The 20,000-nt window shown below is 60.1% G+C and overlaps 1 protein-coding gene across 1 annotated transcript in view; it reads right to left on the bottom strand.

Moving 5' to 3' along the window:
• Window positions 1-20,000, bottom strand: part of ARHGAP4 (Rho GTPase activating protein 4) — a 68,061-nt gene that overhangs the window by 30,318 nt on the left and 17,743 nt on the right. Inside the window, 10 exon segments of the mRNA XM_075579513.1 lie at window positions 3,123-3,356; window positions 5,267-5,372; window positions 5,917-6,051; window positions 7,909-7,986; window positions 10,746-10,806; window positions 11,709-11,808; window positions 16,932-16,959; window positions 18,963-19,047; window positions 19,590-19,725; window positions 19,727-19,814. Of these exon segments, the coding sequence (XP_075435628.1) occupies window positions 3,123-3,356; window positions 5,267-5,372; window positions 5,917-6,051; window positions 7,909-7,986; window positions 10,746-10,806; window positions 11,709-11,808; window positions 16,932-16,959; window positions 18,963-19,047; window positions 19,590-19,725; window positions 19,727-19,814 (1,051 nt within the window).

Here is a 20,000-nt window from a genome sequence, read left to right as displayed (position 1 = left end):
CGCCTACCAACCCAGTCACATGAGCGGCTGGCAAGGGCGCCTACCTACCCAGTCACACGAGCGGCTGGCAAGGGCGCCTTCCAACCCAGTCACATGAGAACCTAGCAAGGGCGCCGTCCAACCCAGTCACACGAGAACCTGGCAAGGGCGCCTACCAACCCAGTCACACGAGAGGCTGGCAAGGGCGCCTTCCAACCCAGTCACACGAGAACCTGGCAAGGGCGCCTTCCAACCCAGTCACACGAGAACCTGGCAAGGGCGCCTTCCAACCCAGTCACACGAGCGGCTGGCAAGGGCGCCTTCCAACCCAGTCACACGAGAGGCTGGCAAGGGCGCCTTCCAACCCAGTCACACGAGAACCTGGCAAGGGCGCCTTCCAACCCAGTCACACGAGAACCTGGCAAGGGCGCCTACCTACCCAGTCACACGAGAGGCTGGCAAGGGCGCCTTCCAACCCAGTCACACGAGAACCTGGCAAGGGCGCCTTCCAACCCAGTCACACGAGAACCTGGCAAGGGCGCCTTCCAACCCAGTCACACGAGAACCTGTCAAGGGTGCATTCCAACCCAGTCACACGAGAGGATGGCAAGGGCGCCTTCCAACCCAGTCACATGAGAACCTGGCAAGGGCGCCTACCAACCCAGTCACATGAGCGGCTGGCAAGGGCGCCTACCAACCCAGTCACACGAGAACCTGACAAGGGCGCCTACCAACCCAGTCACACGAGAGGCTGGCAAGGGCGCCTTCCTACCCAGTCACACGAGAGGCTGGCAAGGGCGCCTTCCAACCCAGTCACACGAGAGGCTGGCAAGGGCACCTACCAACCCAGTCACATGAGAACCTGGCAAGGGCGCCTTCCAACCCAGTCACATGAGAACCTGGCAAGGGCGCCTTCCAACCCAGTCACACGAGCGGCTGGCAAGGGCGCCTACCAACCCAGTCACATGAGAACCTGGCAAGGGCGCCTTCCAACCCAGTCACACAAGAGGCTGGCAAGGGCGCCTACCAACCCAGTCACATGAGAACCTGGCAAGGGCGCCTTCCAACCCAGTCACATGAGAACCTGGCAAGGGCACCTTCCAACCCAGTCACACGAGAACCTGGCAAGGGCGCCTACCAACCCAGTCACACGAGAGGCTGGCAAGGGCGCCTTCCAACCCAGTCACACGAGAGGCTGGCAAGGGCGCCTACCAACCCAGTCACATGAGAACCTGGCAAGGGCGCCTTCCAACCCAGTCACATGAGAACCTGGCAAGGGCGCCTTCCAACCCAGTCACATGAGAACCTGGCAAGGGCACCTTCCAACCCAGTCACACGAGAACCTGGCAAGGGCGCCTTCCAACCCAGTCACACGAGAACCTGGCAAGGGCGCCTTCCAACCCAGTCACTCGAGAGGCTGGCAAGGGCGCCTTCCAACCCAGTCACACGAGAACCTGGCAAGGGCGCCTTCCAACCCAGTCACATGAGAACCTGGCAAGGGCGCCTTCCAACCCAGTCACATGAGAACCTGGCAAGGGCGCCTTCCAACCCAGTCACACGAGCGGCTGGCAAGGGCGCCTTCCAACCCAGTCACACGAGAACCTGGCAAGGGCGCCTTCCATCCCAGTCACACGAGCGGCTGGCAAGGGCGCCTTCCAACCCAGTCACATGAGAACCTGGCAAGGGCGCCTTCCAACCCAGTCACATGAGAACCTGGCAAGGGCGCCTTCCAACCCAGTAACACGAGAACCTGGCAAGGGTGCCTTCCAACCCAGTCACAGGAGAACCTGGCAAGGGCGCCTTCCAACCCAGTCACACGAGAGGCTGGCAAGGGCGCCTTCCAACCCAGTCACATGAGAGGCTGGCAAGGGCGCCTTCCAACCCAGTCACATGAGAGGCTGGCAAGGGCGCCTACCAACCCAGTCACACGAGAACCTGGCAAGGGCGCCTACCAACCCAGTCACACGAGAACCTGGCAAGGGCGCCTTCCAACCCAGTCACACGAGTGGCTGGCAAGGGCGCCTTCCAACCCAGTCACACGAGCGGCTGGCAAGGGCGCCTTCCAACCCAGTCACACGAGAACCTGGCAAGGGCGCCTTCCAACCCAGTCACACGAGAACCTGGCAAGGGCGCCTTCCAACCCAGTCACACGAGCGGCTGGCAAGGGCGCCTTCCAACCCAGTCACACGAGCGGCTGGCAAGGGCGTCTTCCAACCCAGTCACACGAGCGGCTGGCAAGGGCGCCTTCCAACCCAGTCACACGAGCGGCTGGCAAGGGCGCCTTCCAACCCAGTCACACGAGCGGCTGGCAAGGGCGCCTACCAACCCAGTCACACGAGCGGCTGGCAAGGGCGCCTTCCAACCCAGTCACACGAGCGGCTGGCAAGGGCGCCTTCCAACCCAGTCACACGAGCGGCTGGCAAGGGCGCCTACCAACCCAGTCACACGAGAGGCTGGCAAGGGCGACTACCAACCCAGTCACACGAGAACCTGGCAAGGGCGCCTACCAACCCAGTCACACGAGAGGCTGGCAAGGGCGCCTTCCAACCCAGTCACACGAGCGGCTGGCAAGGGCGCCTTCCAACCCAGTCACACGAGAGGCTGGCAAGGGCGCCTACCAACCCAGTCACACGAGAACCTGGCAAGGGCGCCTTCCAACCCAGTCACACGAGAACCTGACAAGGGCGCCTTCCAACCCAGTCACACGAGAACCTGACAAGGGCGCCTTCCAACCCAGTCACACGAGAACCTGGCAAGGGCGCCTTCCAACCCAGTCACACGAGAGGCTGGCAAGGGTGCCTTCCAACCCAGTCACACGAGAACCTGGCAAGGGCGCCTTCCAACCCAGTCACACGAGAACCTGACAAGGGCGCCTTCCAACCCAGTCACACGAGAACCTGACAAGGGCGCCTACCAACCCAGTCACACGAGAACCTGGCAAGGGCGCCTTCCAACCCAGTCACACGAGAGGCTGGCAAGGGTGCCTTCCAACCCAGTCACACGAGAACCTGGCAAGGGCGCCTTCCAACCCAGTCACACGAGAGGCTGGCAAGGGCGTCTTCCAACCCAGTCACACGAGAGGCTGGCAAGGGCGCCTGACAGCTTAGCACTGCTTAGTAAATAAGGCTCTATGTCTGGCTTACCAGTATTCCTCCTCTTCCTCCACGGTCATGCACTTCTCGTACAGCGGGCCCTCCAGCTCCGCCGGCCCTGGGAAGATGCGCTCCTGGTAAAGGATAATGGTCTTCACCACCTCGTTCACACGGGCCTGGACCGCCACCGGGTCCTGCTCCGCGGGGATGGCCACCAGGGTGGGACCGAAGCATACGGCCAGGTTATAGGGGTCCATCATGTTCTCATCGCTGTACTGAGACAAGCTGACAGCCCCCCCAAAAAAACCCGGAGAGGATTAATGGGACCGCCGCGCCTCAGGCCAAACCCAACTAAGGATCGCGGCGTGTTTAACGGGTAAATATAGGTAACCGGACACTTTATAAAACAACCCCCACAAATCAGTATTTAAATGTATCTGTTTTACTACTTACATTTCCATGGCAACCACACTATCTGAAGGGACTTCCCAATCTTTATCTAATCTCTTCTGCCCAGGATACGAGCGGGTGTCAGTAAGCGCGGGCGGGTGTCAGTAAGCGCGGGCGGGTGTCAGTAAGCGCGGGCGGGTGTCAGTAAGCGGGTGTCAGTAAGCGCGGGCGGGTGTCAGTAAGCGGGTGTCAGCAAGCGCGGGCGGGTGTCAGTAAGCGCGGGCGGGTGTCAGTAAGCGCGGGCGGGTGTCAGTAAGCGCGGGCGGGTGTCAGTAAGCGCGGGCGGGTGTCAGTAAGCGCGGGCGGGTGTCAGTAAGCGGGTGTCAGCAAGCGCGGGCGGGTGTCAGTAAGCGCGGGCGGGTGTCAGTAAGCGCGGGCGGGTGTCAGTAAGCGCGGGCGGGTGTCAGTAAGCGCGGGCGGGTGTGAGTAAGCGCGGGCGGGTGTGAGTAAGCGCGGGCGGGTGTCAGTAAGCGCGGGCGGGTGTGAGTAAGCGCGGGCGGGTGTCAGTAAGCGCGGGCGGGTGTCAGTAAGCGCGGGCGGGTGTCAGTAAGCGCGGGCGGGTGTCAGTAAGCGCGGGCGGGTGTCAGTAAGCGCGGGCGGGTGTCAGTAAGCGCGGGCGGGTGTCAGTAAGCGCGGGCGGGTGTCAGTAAGCGCGGGCGGGTGTCAGTAAGCGCGGGCGGGTGTCAGTAAGCGCGGGCGGGTGTCAGTAAGCGCGGGCGGGTGTCAGTAAGGGCGGGCTGGGGTCAGTAAGCGCGGGCGGGGGTCAGTAAGCGCGGGCGCGTGTCAGTAAGCGCGGGCGGGTGTCAGTAAGCGCGGGCGGGTGTCAGTAAGCGCGGGCGGGTGTCAGTAAGCGCGGGCGGGTGTCAGTAAGCGCGGGCGGGTGTCAGTAAGCGCGGGCGGGTGTCAGTAAGCGCGGGCGGGTGTCAGTAAGCGCGGGCGGGTGTCAGTAAGCGGGTGTCAGTAAGCGCGGGCGGGTGTCAGTAAGCGGGATTGGGGTGTCAGTAAGCGGGATTGGGGTGTCAGTAAGCGCGAGCGGGTGTCAGTAAGCGCGGGCGGGTGTCAGTAAGCGCGGGCGGGTGTCAGTAAGCGCGGGCGGGTGTCAGTAAGCGGGATTGGGGTGTAATAGCTCCGCTGTTTCTTCTATTTCTTTGCTTTTAAAGGTTTAGAACAGAGGTCTCAAACTCCAGTACTCTAGGGCCACCAACAGGCCAGGTTTTATGGATATCCCTTCAGCACAGGTGGCTCAATCAGACTGCGCCACTGATTGAGCCACCTGTGCTGAAGCAGGGATATCCATAAAGGCCGGCCTGTTGGGGGCCCTTGAGGAGCGGGGTATACAAGAATAAGTGTCCGTTAAGAACATTCCTTGTGGGACCGGTGATGAGAAACACAGGAATGTTCCACCCGATAGAATCTCCTTAAGGAAGCAAACGCCTGGGCTACTCCTTTATATGTATCTGCCGGCTCCTGTGCGACTGTCCCTTTAACACAGAGGTGACACAGTGACCCACAACCAGAGGCCCCCCGGCTGTGACTCAATATGTCATCATTAAGAGACTGAGCAACAAGACCAGTTACATCTGCAACGGATCCCAAGTGAACACAGAATAATCCGTCATCAGGACCTTCAGCTTCGGAGATGCCACCAGACAAACTCCCCTGTCCCCCGTCCCGTCTCCCGTCCCGTCTCCCGTCCCGTCTCCCATCCCATCCCCCGTCCGAGGTAGGTACCGTGGAGCACTCACTGATTTAGGAAGGCGAAGAGGTATCGGAGGACGAGTGTGACAGGCGGGGGCAGCTGGGACACCACCTTCTTGATCTGGATCGCTCTCTCCAGAGGGGTCTCCAGCTCTGTGGGAAGAGATTCCCAGTGAACGGGCTTCACCGGCACGCTACCGCCAAGGCTAGGGAATAACAGAGCAAGCAGCCCGGCCCAGACAGCTGTTGGCCCACGAACTTGGCTGCTAGCTCTGCAGTTTCAGCAAGTTACAAAGCCAGCACTGAAGTTCTGCAGCCCGTCTTTGAGTTGTTCTTCCCCCCGCCCCCTCCCCCCCCCCCCGCACCCCCGGTAGGGTATCAGGAGGGTACTCACGGATAGAGGCCAGCACTGAAGTTCTGCAGCCCGTCTTTGAGTTGTTCTTCCCCCCGCCCCCTCCCCCCCCCCCCGCACCCCCGGTAGGGTATCAGGAGGGTACTCACGGATAGAGGCCAGCACTGAAGTTCTGCAGCCCGTCTTTGAGTTGTTCTTCCCCCCGCCCCCTCCCCCCCGGTAGGGTATCAGGAGGGTACTCACGGATAGAGGCCAGTACTGAAGTTCTGCAGCCCGTCTTTGAGTTGTTCTTCCCCCCGCCCACCCTCCCCCCCCCCCCCGGTAGGGTATCAGGAGGGTACTCACGGATAGAGGCCAGCAGCTTGGTGAACATCTCATATGGGAAGAGGGGCTTCTCCAGGCCTCGGAAATACAGCTTCAGGACCCCGGCTACAGAATCCACATCATGCCCGGTGTAGGTATCTTCCAGGGGGTTCTCACCTGCCAGACAGCCATTACTGGGCTGGACCCTAATCCCGGTGTATTTCCTGGCACAATTCCTGTTTTAATGGGATCTGTGGCGTTTCCCGTACACATGTGTTGGAATCTCAGCCTAATTATGTATGTAATATACACACACATCTACATGTACACATGCACACATACAAACGCCTAAACGTGGCCCAATATCCCTATCCGGTCACCAAAACACGCTGCCTAGGCGTGATATCCGACTCCTTCTCCATTCACGGCATGGCTAAAACTTGTCACGACTCCCTCTGTAACATTAATCCACCCTTTCCTCCGTCACTATAATGCATGCCCTTATCTTCTCCCAGAGGGGTTATTGTAACCTATTACTACACAACTTTATCATTTGCAATGAATCCACCATTCTGCTTCACTTTCTCCCAGAACCGTCCCTGCTCATCTCCCTCTCCTACCTGCCCATCTCCCTCTCCTACCTGCCCATCTCCCTCTCCTACCTGCCCATCTCCCTCTCCAACCTGCCCATCTCCCTCTCCAACCTGCCCATCTCCCTCTCCAACCTGCCCATCTCCCTCTCCAACCTGCCCATCTCCCCCTCCAACCTGCCCATCTCCCTCTCCAATCTGCCCACCTCCCTCTCCAACCTGCCCATCTCCCTCTCCAACCTGCCCATCTCCCTCTCCTACCTGCCCATCTCCCTCTCCTACCTGCCCATCTCCCTCTCCTACCTGCCCATCTCCCTCTCCTACCTGCCCATGGCCCTCTCCTACCTGCCCATCAACTTCTGGATCAACCAAAACCCTCTCCTCCTAACTCTCTCCCCTCATTCGCTCCTCGCCAATATCCGCTCTGCCCCATCTCATCTTCTGCGCTCTGCTCATAACTGTCTCCTTTTCACCCTCCCGCCTCTACTTCTCGCTCTCTCACCTTAAGCCTTTCCCCCTCACTGCCCCTTACCTGTGGGACCCCCTCACACTAAGTTTATGCCAAGCGTCTTCTCTAAAACCTAAAAACACACATTCTGGACTCATGGCTACTGTCCCACACCCACAGTCACTCCTACCCACCATCAAGACCAGGCACTGCCATCTACTGCACGTACCCACCATCAAGGCCAGGCACTGCCATCTACTGCACGTACCCACCATCAAGGCCAGGCACTGCCATCTACTGCACTTACCCACCATCAAAGTCAGGCACTGCCATCTACTGCACTTACTCACCATCAAAGCCAGGCACTGCCATCTACTGCACTTACCCACCATCAAGGCCAGGCACTGCCATCTACTGCACTTACCCACCATCAAGGCCAGGCACTGCCATCTACTGCACTTACCCACCATCAAGGCCAGGCCCTGCCATCTACTGCACGTACCCACCATCAAGGCCAGGCCCTGCCATCTACTGCACTTACCCACCATCAAGGCCAGGCACTGCCATCTACTGCACTTACCCACCATCAAGGCCAGGCCCTGCCATCTACTGCACGTACCCACCATCAAGGCCAGGCCCTGCCATCTACTGCACTTACCGACCATCAAGGCCAGGCACTGCCATCTACAGCACTTATTCCCTCACCTGCTGTCTCTGTTAGTCTCCCAACATACCACTTAGATTGTAAGCTCTCCGGGGCAGGGATTTCCTTTCCTATCACATGCCTTTATGTTTGTTATAATTCCCTGTAAAGAATGGTCTCTTTTGTACAGCGCTGCATACACTGGGGGTGCTATATACTTACAAATATGCATTGTATAATAATACTAAGTATATACTTCCAGACTCCCAAAGAGTCTCTTTCAAGCCCTTTGCGGCACTGCATTGGCAGAGCAGGGGTTAATCACGGAGCAGGCCGCCTCCGGACACACTGACCTCTTTCGAAGGCGCCACGGATCTCGTTCACCTGCGCCTGCGATCCCGGGACGCGGAAAATTCCCTCGTGCTGCAGACCTGCAAGGTAGTGAAAGAGGGGGTCATTCTAGTGAGGGGTGCTCCCTGAAAAAGGGGCACATCGGGACGGCCAGGACTTAAAACAGGGGTCCCACCGTAACGAGGGGACATCGGGACGGCCAGGACTTACAACAGGGGTCCCACCGTAACGAGGGGACATCGGGACGGCCAGGACTTACAACAGGGGTCCCACCGTAACGGGGGGCACATCGGGACTGCGAGGACTTACAACAGGGGTCCCACCGTAACGAGGGACATCGGGACTGCGAGGACTTACAACAGGGGTCCCACCGTAACGAGGGACATCGGGACTGCGAGGACTTACAACAGGGGTCCCACCGTAACGAGGGGACATCGGCACTGCGAGGACTTACAACAGGGGTCCCACCGTAACGAGGGGACATCGGCACCGCGAGGACTTACAACAGGGGTCCCACCGTAACGAGGGGACATCGGGACGGCCAGGACTTACAACAGGGGTCCCACCGTAACGAGGGGACATCGGGACTGCGAGGACTTACAACAGGGGTCCCACCGTAACGAGGGGACATCGGCACCGCGAGGACTTACAACAGGGGTCCCACCGTAACGAGGGGACATCGGGACGGCCAGGACTTACAACAGGGGTCCCACCGTAACGAGGGGACATCGGGACGGCCAGGACTTACAACAGGGGTCCCACCGTAACGAGGGGACATCGGGACGGCCAGGACTTACAACAGGGGTCCCACCGTAACGAGGGGACATCGGGACGGCCAGGACTTACAACAGGGGTCCCACCGTAACGAGGGGACATCGGGACGGCCAGGACTTACAACAGGGGTCCCACCATAATGAGGGGACATCGGGACTGCGAGGACTTACAACAGGGGTCCCACCGTAACGAGGGGACATCGGGACGGCCAGGACTTACAACAGGGGTCCCACCATAATGAGGGGACATCGGGACTGCGAGGACTTACAACAGGGGTCCCACCGTAACGAGGGGACATCGGGACGGCCAGGACTTACAACAGGGGTCCCACCGTAACGAGGGGACATCGGGACGGCCAGGACTTACAACAGGGGTCCCACCGTAACGAGGGGACATCGGGACGGCCAGGACTTACAACAGGGGTCCCACCATAATGAGGGGACATCGGGACTGCGAGGACTTACAACAGGGGTCCCACCGTAACGAGGGGACATCGGGACGGCCAGGACTTACAACAGGGGTCCCACCGTAACGAGGGGACATCGGGACGGCCAGGACTTACAACAGGGGTCCCACCGTAACGGGGGGACATCGGGACTGCGAGGACTTACAACAGGGGTCCCACCGTAACGAGGGGACATCGGCACCGCGAGGACTTACAACAGGGGTCCCACCGTAACGAGGGGACATCGGGACGGCCAGGACTTACAACAGGGGTCCCACCGTAACGAGGGGACATCGGGACGGCCAGGACTTACAACAGGGGTCCCACCATAATGAGGGGACATCGGGACTGCGAGGACTTACAACAGGGGTCCCACCGTAACGAGGGGACATCGGCACCGCGAGGACTTACAACAGGGGTTCCCCCGTAACGAGGGGACAGTGGGGATATGTTCTTAGAAGGAAGGTGCTCTTATAACAGGGGTTCCACCGTAACGAGGGGAAAGTGGGGATATGTTCTTAGAAGGAAGGCGCTCTTATAACAGGGGTTCCATCGTAACGAGGGGACAGTGGAGCTATGTTCTTAGAAGGAAGGTGTTCTTATAACAGGGGTTCCACCGTAACGAGGGGACAGTGGAGCTATGTTCTTAGAAGGAAGGTGTTCTTATAACAGGGGTTCCACCGTAACGAGGGGACACTGGGGATATGTTCTCAGAAGGAAGGTGTTCTTATAACAGGGGTTCCACCGTAACAAGGGGACATTGGGGCTATGTTCTTAGAAGGAAGGCGTTCTTATAACAGGGGTTCCACCTATAACGAGGGGACACTGGGGATATGTTCTCAGAAGGAAGGTGTTCTTATAACAGGGGTTCCACCGTAACAAGGGGACATTGGGGCTATGTTCTTAGAAGGAAGGCGTTCTTATAACAGGGGTTCCACCTATAACGAGGGGACACTGGGGCTATGTTCTTAGAAGGAAGGCGTTCTTATAACAGGGGTTCCACAATAAGGAGGGAACACTGGGGATATGTTAATAGAAGGAAGGTGTTCTTATAACAGGGGTTCCACCGTAACGAGGGGACACTGGGGATATGTTCTTAGAAGGAAGGTGTTCTTATAACAGGGGTTCCACCGTAACGAGGGGACACTGGGGATATGTTCTTAGAAGGAAGGTGTTCTTATAACAGGGGTTCCACCTATAACGAGGGGACACTGGGGCTATGTTCTTAAAAGGAAGGCGTTCTTATAACAGGGGTTCCACAATAAGGAGGGAACACTGGGGATATGTTAATAGAAGGAAGGTGTTCTTATAACAGGGGTTCCACCGTAACGAGGGGACACTGGGGCTATGTTCTTAGAAGGAAGGCGCTCTTATAACAGGGGTTCCACAATAAGGAGGGGACACTGGGGATATGTTAATAGAAGGTAGGTGTTCTCATAACAGGGGTTCCACCGTAACGAGGGGACACTGGGGATATGTTCTTAGAAGGAAGGTGCTCTTATAACAGGGGTTCCACCGTAACGAGGGGACATTTGCTCAGTGAGGAGACGCTCTTGCAGTACACGGGACATGATGCCTCCCGTGTAGCGTGTGCTGTGCCTGTCTCCCAGCCATTCTTACCGTGCAGGTTAATGAACCGGATGCAGCTGGACACGACTTGGGGAACGGCTTCTCCGGAGCTCTGCGGGTCACAGAGTAAATATGTATCACACAGACGCCGGGGCCTGCATCTTCTGCACAGAAGGACATGCTCTGCTCTGTCTTATAGGAGCAAGGGCCTGGTTTATAAGCAGTGCTATTCCATAAGTCACCTTCCAGCATGGCTTAGTCAATATGGCGCTGTATGGATGGTGTCTTACGGACCAGTAAATATGGCCCTGAATCTTCTATTCTTTTCACCAGTCCTCTTTGCTGCCAGAGAACGCAGAAAAGGCGACTATCCCTGCACAGCGAGATCCTCTCCCGCACGGGAACAGCGAAAGCAAGAGCACCCTTACATTGTACCTGCGCACGGGGCAGACATCGCCGTCTCCTGGCAGCGGTGAGCGGGAGACAGAACAAAAAGACAAAAACAGAACAGGATCTGTAATGGGAAACCAAGCACAAGCAGCTAGCAAGAGGCACCCAGCTCCGGGGCAGGGTCATTAAAAGATGGCGGACGTAGAGGTGTGCAAACGTCTCGCACCAGCGGGAGAGGAAAAGAGTGGGAGGAAGAGAGGAGGAGAAGAGAGGGAAAGAGCGAGACTGAGAGAAAGAGAGAGGAGAGAAAAAGAGAGAGCATGAGAGAGAGGAGAGAGCGCTAGAGGGAGAGAGAGAAAAGAGTGAGAGGAAGAGAGGAGGAGAAGAGAGGAAGAGGGGGATAAATGTCCGTAATATGTAAGAAACGTCAGAACATTATTCTGGACCGGGTCCGAGGAATCCGCACATCTCCAGCTGATATCATCACTTGGAAAGTCTAGATATCTGCTTCGATTTTAAGATCTTCAGGTACACAAAGGGTTACCAAAGGGTTACATTGGGCCCCCCAATTTCTATAAAGCCAGCTCAGAAAGCAGGGGGAGGGGGGAGACACGGGGGTGGTACCTGCACAAACTCTTCCAAATCACCGTTAAACAGTTTGTGGTTATACTGGGAGGTCGGACGCCTTCTCACCCGCTGAGACCTACTGGTGCCGGCCGGATTCCTGAAACCAACCGTGTGATGTGATGAAGACACACTCGCACTCGCACTCACACTCGCACTCGCACTCAACTTCAGCAGCGCTGTCAGATGGAATTACAAGCCAAACAATGGGTGTATTCATGGAGACCCCTACGTGGCGTGGGTGCCACGCAAGGTTCATTTAATAGTCACAATTAGCGGATGAAGAGGTTTGTATACTTTTATTAACTCAGATAACGGAGGGGAAAAGGTCACGAAAAATGGTGCGTGTTGGGGCATATGGATCACGGCAGGATGGCACGTGGATACACGGCAGGATGGCACGTGGATACACACTGCAGGATGGCACGTGGATACACGGCAGGATGGCACGTGGATACACGGCAGGATGGCACGTGGATACACACTGCAGGATGGCACGTGGATACACACTGCAGGATGGCACGTGGATACACGGCAGGATGGCACGTGGATACACGGCAGGATGGCACGTGGATACACACTGCAGGATGGCACGTGGATACACGGCAGGATGGCACGTGGATACACACTGCAGGATGGCACGTGGATACACGGCAGGATGGCACGTGGATACACACTGCAGGATGGCACGTGGATACACGGCAGGATGGCACGTGGATACACACCGCAGGATGGCACGTGGATACACGGCAGGATGCCACGTGGATACACACGGCAGGATGGCACGTGGATACACACGGCAGGATGGCACGTGGATACACACGGCAGGATGGCACGTGGATACACACGGCAGGATGGCACGTGGATACACGGCAGGATGGCACGTGGATACACACGGCAGGATGGCACGTGGATACACACGGCAGGATGGCACGTGGATACACGGCAGGATGGCACGTGGATACACGGCAGGATGGCACGTGGATGCACATGGCAGGATGGCACGTGGATACACACGGCAGGATGGCACGTGGATGCACACGGCAGGATGGCACGTGGATACACGGCAGGATGCCACGTGGATACACGGCCGCCACAGAGTTCACAAGCAACACAGCCTACACTGCTCCCCAAAACAGCAGGGGTAATAAATGCCGACATGGCGGCTGTACCCCAACTTCTGCTTAAATTCCCTCACAGATTCTTCAGTTTCATTCACAGACACTGAACGTACCCCCCGGGGCGGGCGTCACAGGCAGAGAACGTACCACCCGGGGCGGCGTCACAGACACAGAACGTACCCCCCGGGGCAGCGCCACAGACACTGAACGTCCCCCCCGGGGCGGGCGCCACAAGCACTGAACGTACCCCCCGGGGCAGCGCCATAGGCACTGAACGTACCCCCCAGGGCGGCGTCACAGACACAGAACGTACCCCCCGGGGCGGCGTCACAGACGCTGAACGTACCCCCCGGGGCGGGGTCACAGGCACTGAACGTACCCCCCGGGGCGGGCGCCACAGGCACTGAACGTACCCCCCGGGGCGGCGTCACAGGCACTGAACGTACCCCCCGGGGCGGCCGTCACAGGCACTGAACGTACCCCCCGGGGCGAGGTCACAGGCACTGAACGTACCCCCCGGGGCGGGGTCACAGACACAGAACTTACCCCCCGGGGCGGGCGTCACAGACACAGAACGTACCCCCCCTTGGTGGGCGTCACAGATACTGAACGTACCCCCCGGGGCGGGCGTCACAGGCACTGAACGTACCCCCCGGGGCGGGGTCACAGGCACTGAACGTACCCCCCGGGGCGGGGTCACAGGCACTGAACGTACCCCCCAGGGCGGGCGTCACAGATACTGAACGTACCCCCCGGGGCGGGGTCACAGGCACTGAACGTACCCCCCGGGGCGGGGTCACAGGCACTGAACGTACCCCCCGGGGCGGGGTCACAGGCACTGAACGTACCCCCCGGGGCGGGCGTCACAGATACTGAACGTACCCCCCGGGGCGGGCGCCACAGGCACTGAATGTACCCCCCGGGGCGACGTCACAGGCACTGAACGTACCCCCCGGGGCGGCCGTCACAGGCACTCAACGTACCCCCCGGGGCGAGGTCACAGGCACTGAACGTACCCCCCGGGCGGGGTCACAGACACAGAACTTACCCCCCGGGGCGGGCGTCACAGACACAGAACGTACCCCCCGGGGCGGCATCACAGGCACAGAACGTACCCCCCTTGGTGGGCGTCACAGGCACTGAACGTACCCCCCGGGGCGGGCGTCACAGATACTGAACGTACCCCCCGGGGCGGGGTCACAGGCACTGAACGTACCCCCCGGGGCGGGGTCACAGGCACTGAACGTACCCCCCGGGGCGAGGTCACAGGCACTGAACGTACCCCCCGGGGCGGGGGTCACAGACACAGAACGTACCCCCCGGGGCGGGCGTCACAGATACTGAACGTACCCCCCAGGGCGGGCGTCACAGATACTGAACGTACCCCCCGGGGCGGGGTCACAGGCACTGAACGTACCCCACGGGGCGGGCGTCACAGGCACTGAACGTACCCCCCGGGGCGGCATCACAGGCACAGAACGTACCCCCCTTGGTGGGCGTCACAGATACTGAACGTACCCCCCGGGGCGGGCGTCACAGGCACTGAACGTACCCCCCGGGGCGGGCGTCACAGATACTGAACGTACCCCCCGGGGCGGGCGCCACAGGCACTGAACGTACCCCCCGGGGCGGGGTCACAGGCACTGAACGTACCCCCCGGGGCGGGGGTCACAGACACAGAACGTACCCCCCGGGGCGGGCGTCACAGATACTGAACGTACCCCCCAGGGCGGGCGTCACAGATACTGAACGTACCCCCCGGGGCGGGGTCACAGACACTGAACGTACCCCCCGGGGCGGGGTCACAGGCACTGAACGTACCCCACGGGGCGGGCGTCACAGGCACTGAACGTACCCCCCGGGGCGGCATCACAGGCACAGAACGTACCCCCCTTGGTGGGCGTCACAGATACTGAACGTACCCCCCGGGGCGGGCGTCACAGGCACTGAACGTACCCCCCGGGGCGGGCGTCACAGATACTGAACGTACCCCCCGGGGCGGCCGCCACAGGCACTGAACGTACCCCCCGGGGCGGGGTCACAGACACAGAACTTACCCCCCGGGGCGGGGTCACAGACACAGAACTTACCCCCCGGGGCGGCATCACAGGCACAGAACGTACCCCCCTTGGTGGGCGTCACAGGCACTGAACGTACCTCCCGGGGCGGGCGTCACAGATACTGAACGTACCCCCCGGGGCGGGGTCGCAGGCACTGAACGTACCCCCCTTGGTGGGCGTCACAGATACTGAACGTACCCCCCGGGGCGGGCGTCACAGGCACTGAACGTACCCCCCGGGGCGACGTCACAGATACTGAACGTACCCCCCGGGGCGGGGTCACAGGCACTGAACGTACCCCCCGGGGCGGGCGTCACAGACACAGAACTTACCCCCCGGGGCGGGGGTCACTGACACAGAACGTACCCCCCGGGGCGGCGTCACAGGCACAGAACGTACCCCCCTATGCGGGCGTCACAGGCACTGAACGTACCCCCCGGGGCGGGCGTCGCAGACACTGAACGTACCCCCCGGGGCGTCACAGGCACTGAACGTAACCCCCCGGGGCGTCACAGACACAGAACGAACCCCTCGGGGCGTCACAGACACTGAACGTACCCCCCGGGGCGAGAATCACAGACACAGAACGTACCCCCCGGGGCGGGAATCACAGACACAGAACGTACCCCCCGGGGCGGCGTCACAGACACAGAACGTACCCCCCGGGGCGTCGTCACAAGCACAGAACGTACCCCCCGGGGCGTCGTCACAGACACAGAACGAACCCCTCGGGGCGTCACAGACACTGAACGTACCCCCCGGGGCGAGAATCACAGACACAGAACGTACCCCCCGGGGCGGGAATCACAGACACAGAACGTACCACCCGGGGCGGCGTCACAGACACAGAACGTACCCCCCGGGGCGTCGTCACAAGCACAGAACGTACCCCCCGGGGCGTCGTCACAGACACAGAACGTACCCCCCGGGGCGTCGTCACAAGCACAGAACGTACCCCCCGGGGCGTCGTCACAGACACAGAACGTACCCCCCGGGGCGTCGTCACAGACACAGAACGAACCCCTCGGGGCGTCACAGACACTGAACGTACCCCCCGGGGCGAGAATCACAGACACAGAACGTACCCCCCGGGGCGGGAATCACAGACACAGAACGTACCCCCCGGGGCGTCGTCACAAGCACAGAACGTACCCCCCGGGGCGTCGTCACAGACACAGAACGTACCCCCCGGGGCGTCGTCACAAGCACAGAACGTACCCCCCGGGGCGTCGTCACAGACACAGAACGTACCCCCCGGGGCGTCGTCACAAGCACTGAACGTAAAGGATCCAAATATATTTAATCACGGGAAAAAAGCATTAAAAGTGACGGCGCAAACACCGCTATCACCGGGCGCAAACACCGGGCGCAAAGCTTCGCTCCTCGCCCATTGGATTAGGATGCAAAAAAAATCTAAATACATTATAACATTTACAGAGATTTGTAAAGATTTTTTTTAATGGTTTTGATCAAAAATGAAATGTCTGGATGAGGCGATAAGATCGCGCACAGCTACGCCATTAACCCTCTGAGTGCCGGATACACATGGCTCTGCCAGACCTCTGGGGGTTAATAGCTATCAATAATGATCATTAGGATTGCCAGCATGCTTTGGCTTGTGTTGTGTGCAGCGCATGGTGAGTTCCGTGTATCTGCCCAAGTAGTTATTCCAATACCTGCCCTCCACCCCCGTTCCCACTACCCCCTGCCCTACACCCCCCCATTCCCACTACCCCCTGCCCTCCACCCCGTTCCCACTACCCCCTGCCCTCCACCCCTCCACCCCCCCATTCCCACTACCCCCTGCGTTCCACCCCGTTCCCACTACCCCCTGCCCTCCCCCCCCATTCCCACTACCCCCTGCCCTCCACCCCCGTTCCCACTACCCACTGCCCTCCACCCCCCGTTCCCACTCCCCCCTGCCCTCCACCCCCCGTTCCCATTCCCCCCTGCCCTCCACCCCCCGTTCCCACTCCCCCCTGCCCTCCACTCCCCCACCCCCCTGTTCCCTGTCCCCTCCCTCTACATAGGGACATACATACCCAGAAATATTACCATCCATCACTTCAGCTGTAGGGGAACAAAAGCAGAAACTCAGTGTAAACAGACATAAAGCCCACACTCCCCCGCACACACCTCGCGCGCTCCCCACGCGCTCCCCACACTCACGCGCTCCCCACGCGCTCCCCACACTCACGCGCTCCCCTCACACTCCCCACACTCACACACTCCCCTCACACACTCCCCTCACACACTCCCCTCACACACTCCCCTCACACACTCCCCTCACACACTCCCCACACACTCCCCACACACACTCCCCACACACACTCCCCACACACACTCCCCACACACACTCCCCACACACACTCCCTCACACACTCCCCTCACACACTCCCCTCACACACTCCCCTCACACACTCCCCTCACACACTCCCCTCACACACTCCCCTCACACACTCCCCTCACACACTCCCCTCACACACTCCCCTCACACACTCACCTCACACACTCACCTCACACACTCACCTCACACACTCACCTCACACACTCCCCACACACACTCCCCACACACACTCCCCACACACACTCTCCCCACACACACTCCCCACACACACTCCCCACACACACTCCCCACACACACTCCCCACACACACTCCCCACACACACTCCCCACACACACTCCCACACACACTCCCCACACACACTCCCCACACACACTCCCACACACTCCCCACACACACTCCTCACACACACTCCTCACACACACTCCTCACACACACTCCTCACACACACTCCTCACACACACTCCTCACACACACTCCTCACACACACTCCTCACACACACTCCTCACACACACTCCTCACACACACTCCCCACACACACTCCCCACACACACTCCTCACACACACTCCTCACACACACTCCTCACACACACTCCTCACACACACTCCTCACACACACTCCTCACACACACTCCTCACACACTCCTCACACACTCCTCCACACCCTCACACACACTCCTCACACACTCCTCACACACTCCTCACACACTCACACCTCCCCCTGCTTTATATGGGATTCTGTTTGTGTTGCAGAACTGCGGCATCAAACTGAGCATTTCGTTATAAGACCCCTAAATGTAATATAAGGGTCTAGAAGCCCAGGGGCGGCCAACTCCAGTCCTCAAGGCCACCAACAGGTCAGGTTTTAAGGATATCCCAGCTTCAGCACAGGTGGCTCAATCAGTGGCTCAGTCGAAGACTGATTGAGCCACCTGTGCTGAAGCAGAGTCTGATTGAGCTAACTGTGCTGAAGCAGAGATATCCTTAAAGCCTGACCTGTTGGTAGCCCTTGACGACTGGAGTTTGTGGTAGCTGTATTGGTCCTTACGAAGAATAGGGTGTGTGTGTATGGGGGGGGGAGGAGGTGTGTGGGGGGGAGGAGGTGTGTGGGGCGGGAGAGGTGTGTGGGGGGGGAGGAGGTGTGTGGGGGGGGGAGGAGGTGAGTGGGGGGGGAGAGGTTGTGGGGGGGAGAGGTGTGTGCGGGAGGAGAGGTGTGTGGGGGGGGAGGAGGTGTGTGGGGGGGGAGGAGGTGTGTGGGGGGGGAGAGGTGTGTGTGGGGGGGAGGAGGTGTGGGGGGGGGGAGGAGGTGTGTGGGGGTGGGGGAGGTGGTGTGTGAGGGAGGGGAGGAGGTGTGTGGGGAGGGGGGGAGGAGGTGTGTGGGGGGGAAGGTGGTATGTGGGGGAGGGAGGTGAGTGGGGGGGGAGAGGTGTGTGGGGGGGGAGAGGTGTGTGTGGGGGGGAGAGGTGTGTGGGGGGGAGGAGGTGTGTGGGGGGGGAGGAGGAGTGTGTGGGGGGGGAGGAGGTGTGTGGGGGGGGAGAGGTGTGTGGGGGGGAGGAGGTGTGTGGGGGGGGAGGAGGTGTGTGGGGGGGGGAGGTGGTGTGGGGTGGGGAGGGTTACATTTAAAGGACCATGCAGCTGCTCTCCTGAGCTTGTACACAGATCTCCGGACCTCACAGGGGCACCCAGGCGGGTAAGAGACAGATACAGAAGCCCCTGCCCCAGATCACCTTTCTCGATGGCTTCCCGCAGCTGCTCGCGCTTCGCCTGCAGTTTGCAGATGGTGCTTCGCCCGGACAGATACTTCTGGAACTTCTAAACCAAGCACAGAAAGAGCCGAGTTTGGGGCGATGCCCCATGATCAGCCCCGTGATCTGCCCCGTGAGCCCTGACCACTGGCTCCCGAGGTCACAACATAACATGGGGCATAAGCGCAGGGCCTCCCTACTCCCCCCTCCTTCCCCCGCATCCCCCTCCCTTCTTTTCCTCTCTCCCCCCCCCCCTCTTCTCCCTCTGGTCCTGCTCTTTCCTCCCTCCCCCCCCCCCCCGGTCCTGCTCTTTCCTCCCTTCCCCCCCCCCCCCCAGTCCTGCTCTTTCCTCCTCCCCCCTTCTCCCTCTGGTCCTGCTCTTTCCTCCCTCCCCCTTCTCCCTCTGGTCCTGCTCTTTCCTCCCTCCCCCTTCTCCCCTGGTCCTGCTCTCTCTTCCTCCCTTCTCCTGCTCCCCCCTCCCCCCAGTCCTGCCCCCCCCCCCAGTCCTGCTCTTTCCTGCCCCCCCTGATGCTCCCAGCTCTCCCCCCCGCACCGTCACATAGAAAGTCTCGGTGTCCTGCTGGTTGGCTCTCCCCCCCCCCCCCGCACCGTCACATAGAAGGTCTCGGTGTCCTGCTGGTTGGCTCTCCGCTTGGCGGTGGAGGTCTTGCTGCCGGTGTCCGATCCGGTGGATTTGAGGGACTCGGTGGACTTGCTGCACTGGAACGCGTCCAACACGTCAAGTCATCGTTCCGATGAGGTCCAGGAGGGACTGGAGGGTCGCCTTCAGGGTCTTGTTCACCTGGGGGAGAGTACGGGAAGACTGTGTCCAACCTGGCAGGCATCCAGGGACTAGAGGGGGACAGGAGGCTGGGAGGCCCTGTGATACAGGGGGGACAGGCCCTGTGATTATAGGGGGGTGGACAGGTGGGAGTCCCTGTGATTATAGGGGGGGGGACAGGCTGGGAGTCCCTGTGATTATAGGGGGGGGGACAGGCTGGGAGTCCCTGTGATTATAGG

Source organism: Ascaphus truei, chromosome 21, assembly GCF_040206685.1.
Source record: "Ascaphus truei isolate aAscTru1 chromosome 21, aAscTru1.hap1, whole genome shotgun sequence".
Classification (NCBI taxonomy): domain Eukaryota; kingdom Metazoa; phylum Chordata; class Amphibia; order Anura; family Ascaphidae; genus Ascaphus; species Ascaphus truei.
The sequence above is the reverse complement of the archived record's forward strand: the minus strand, read 5'-3'. Positions and strand labels throughout refer to the sequence as shown.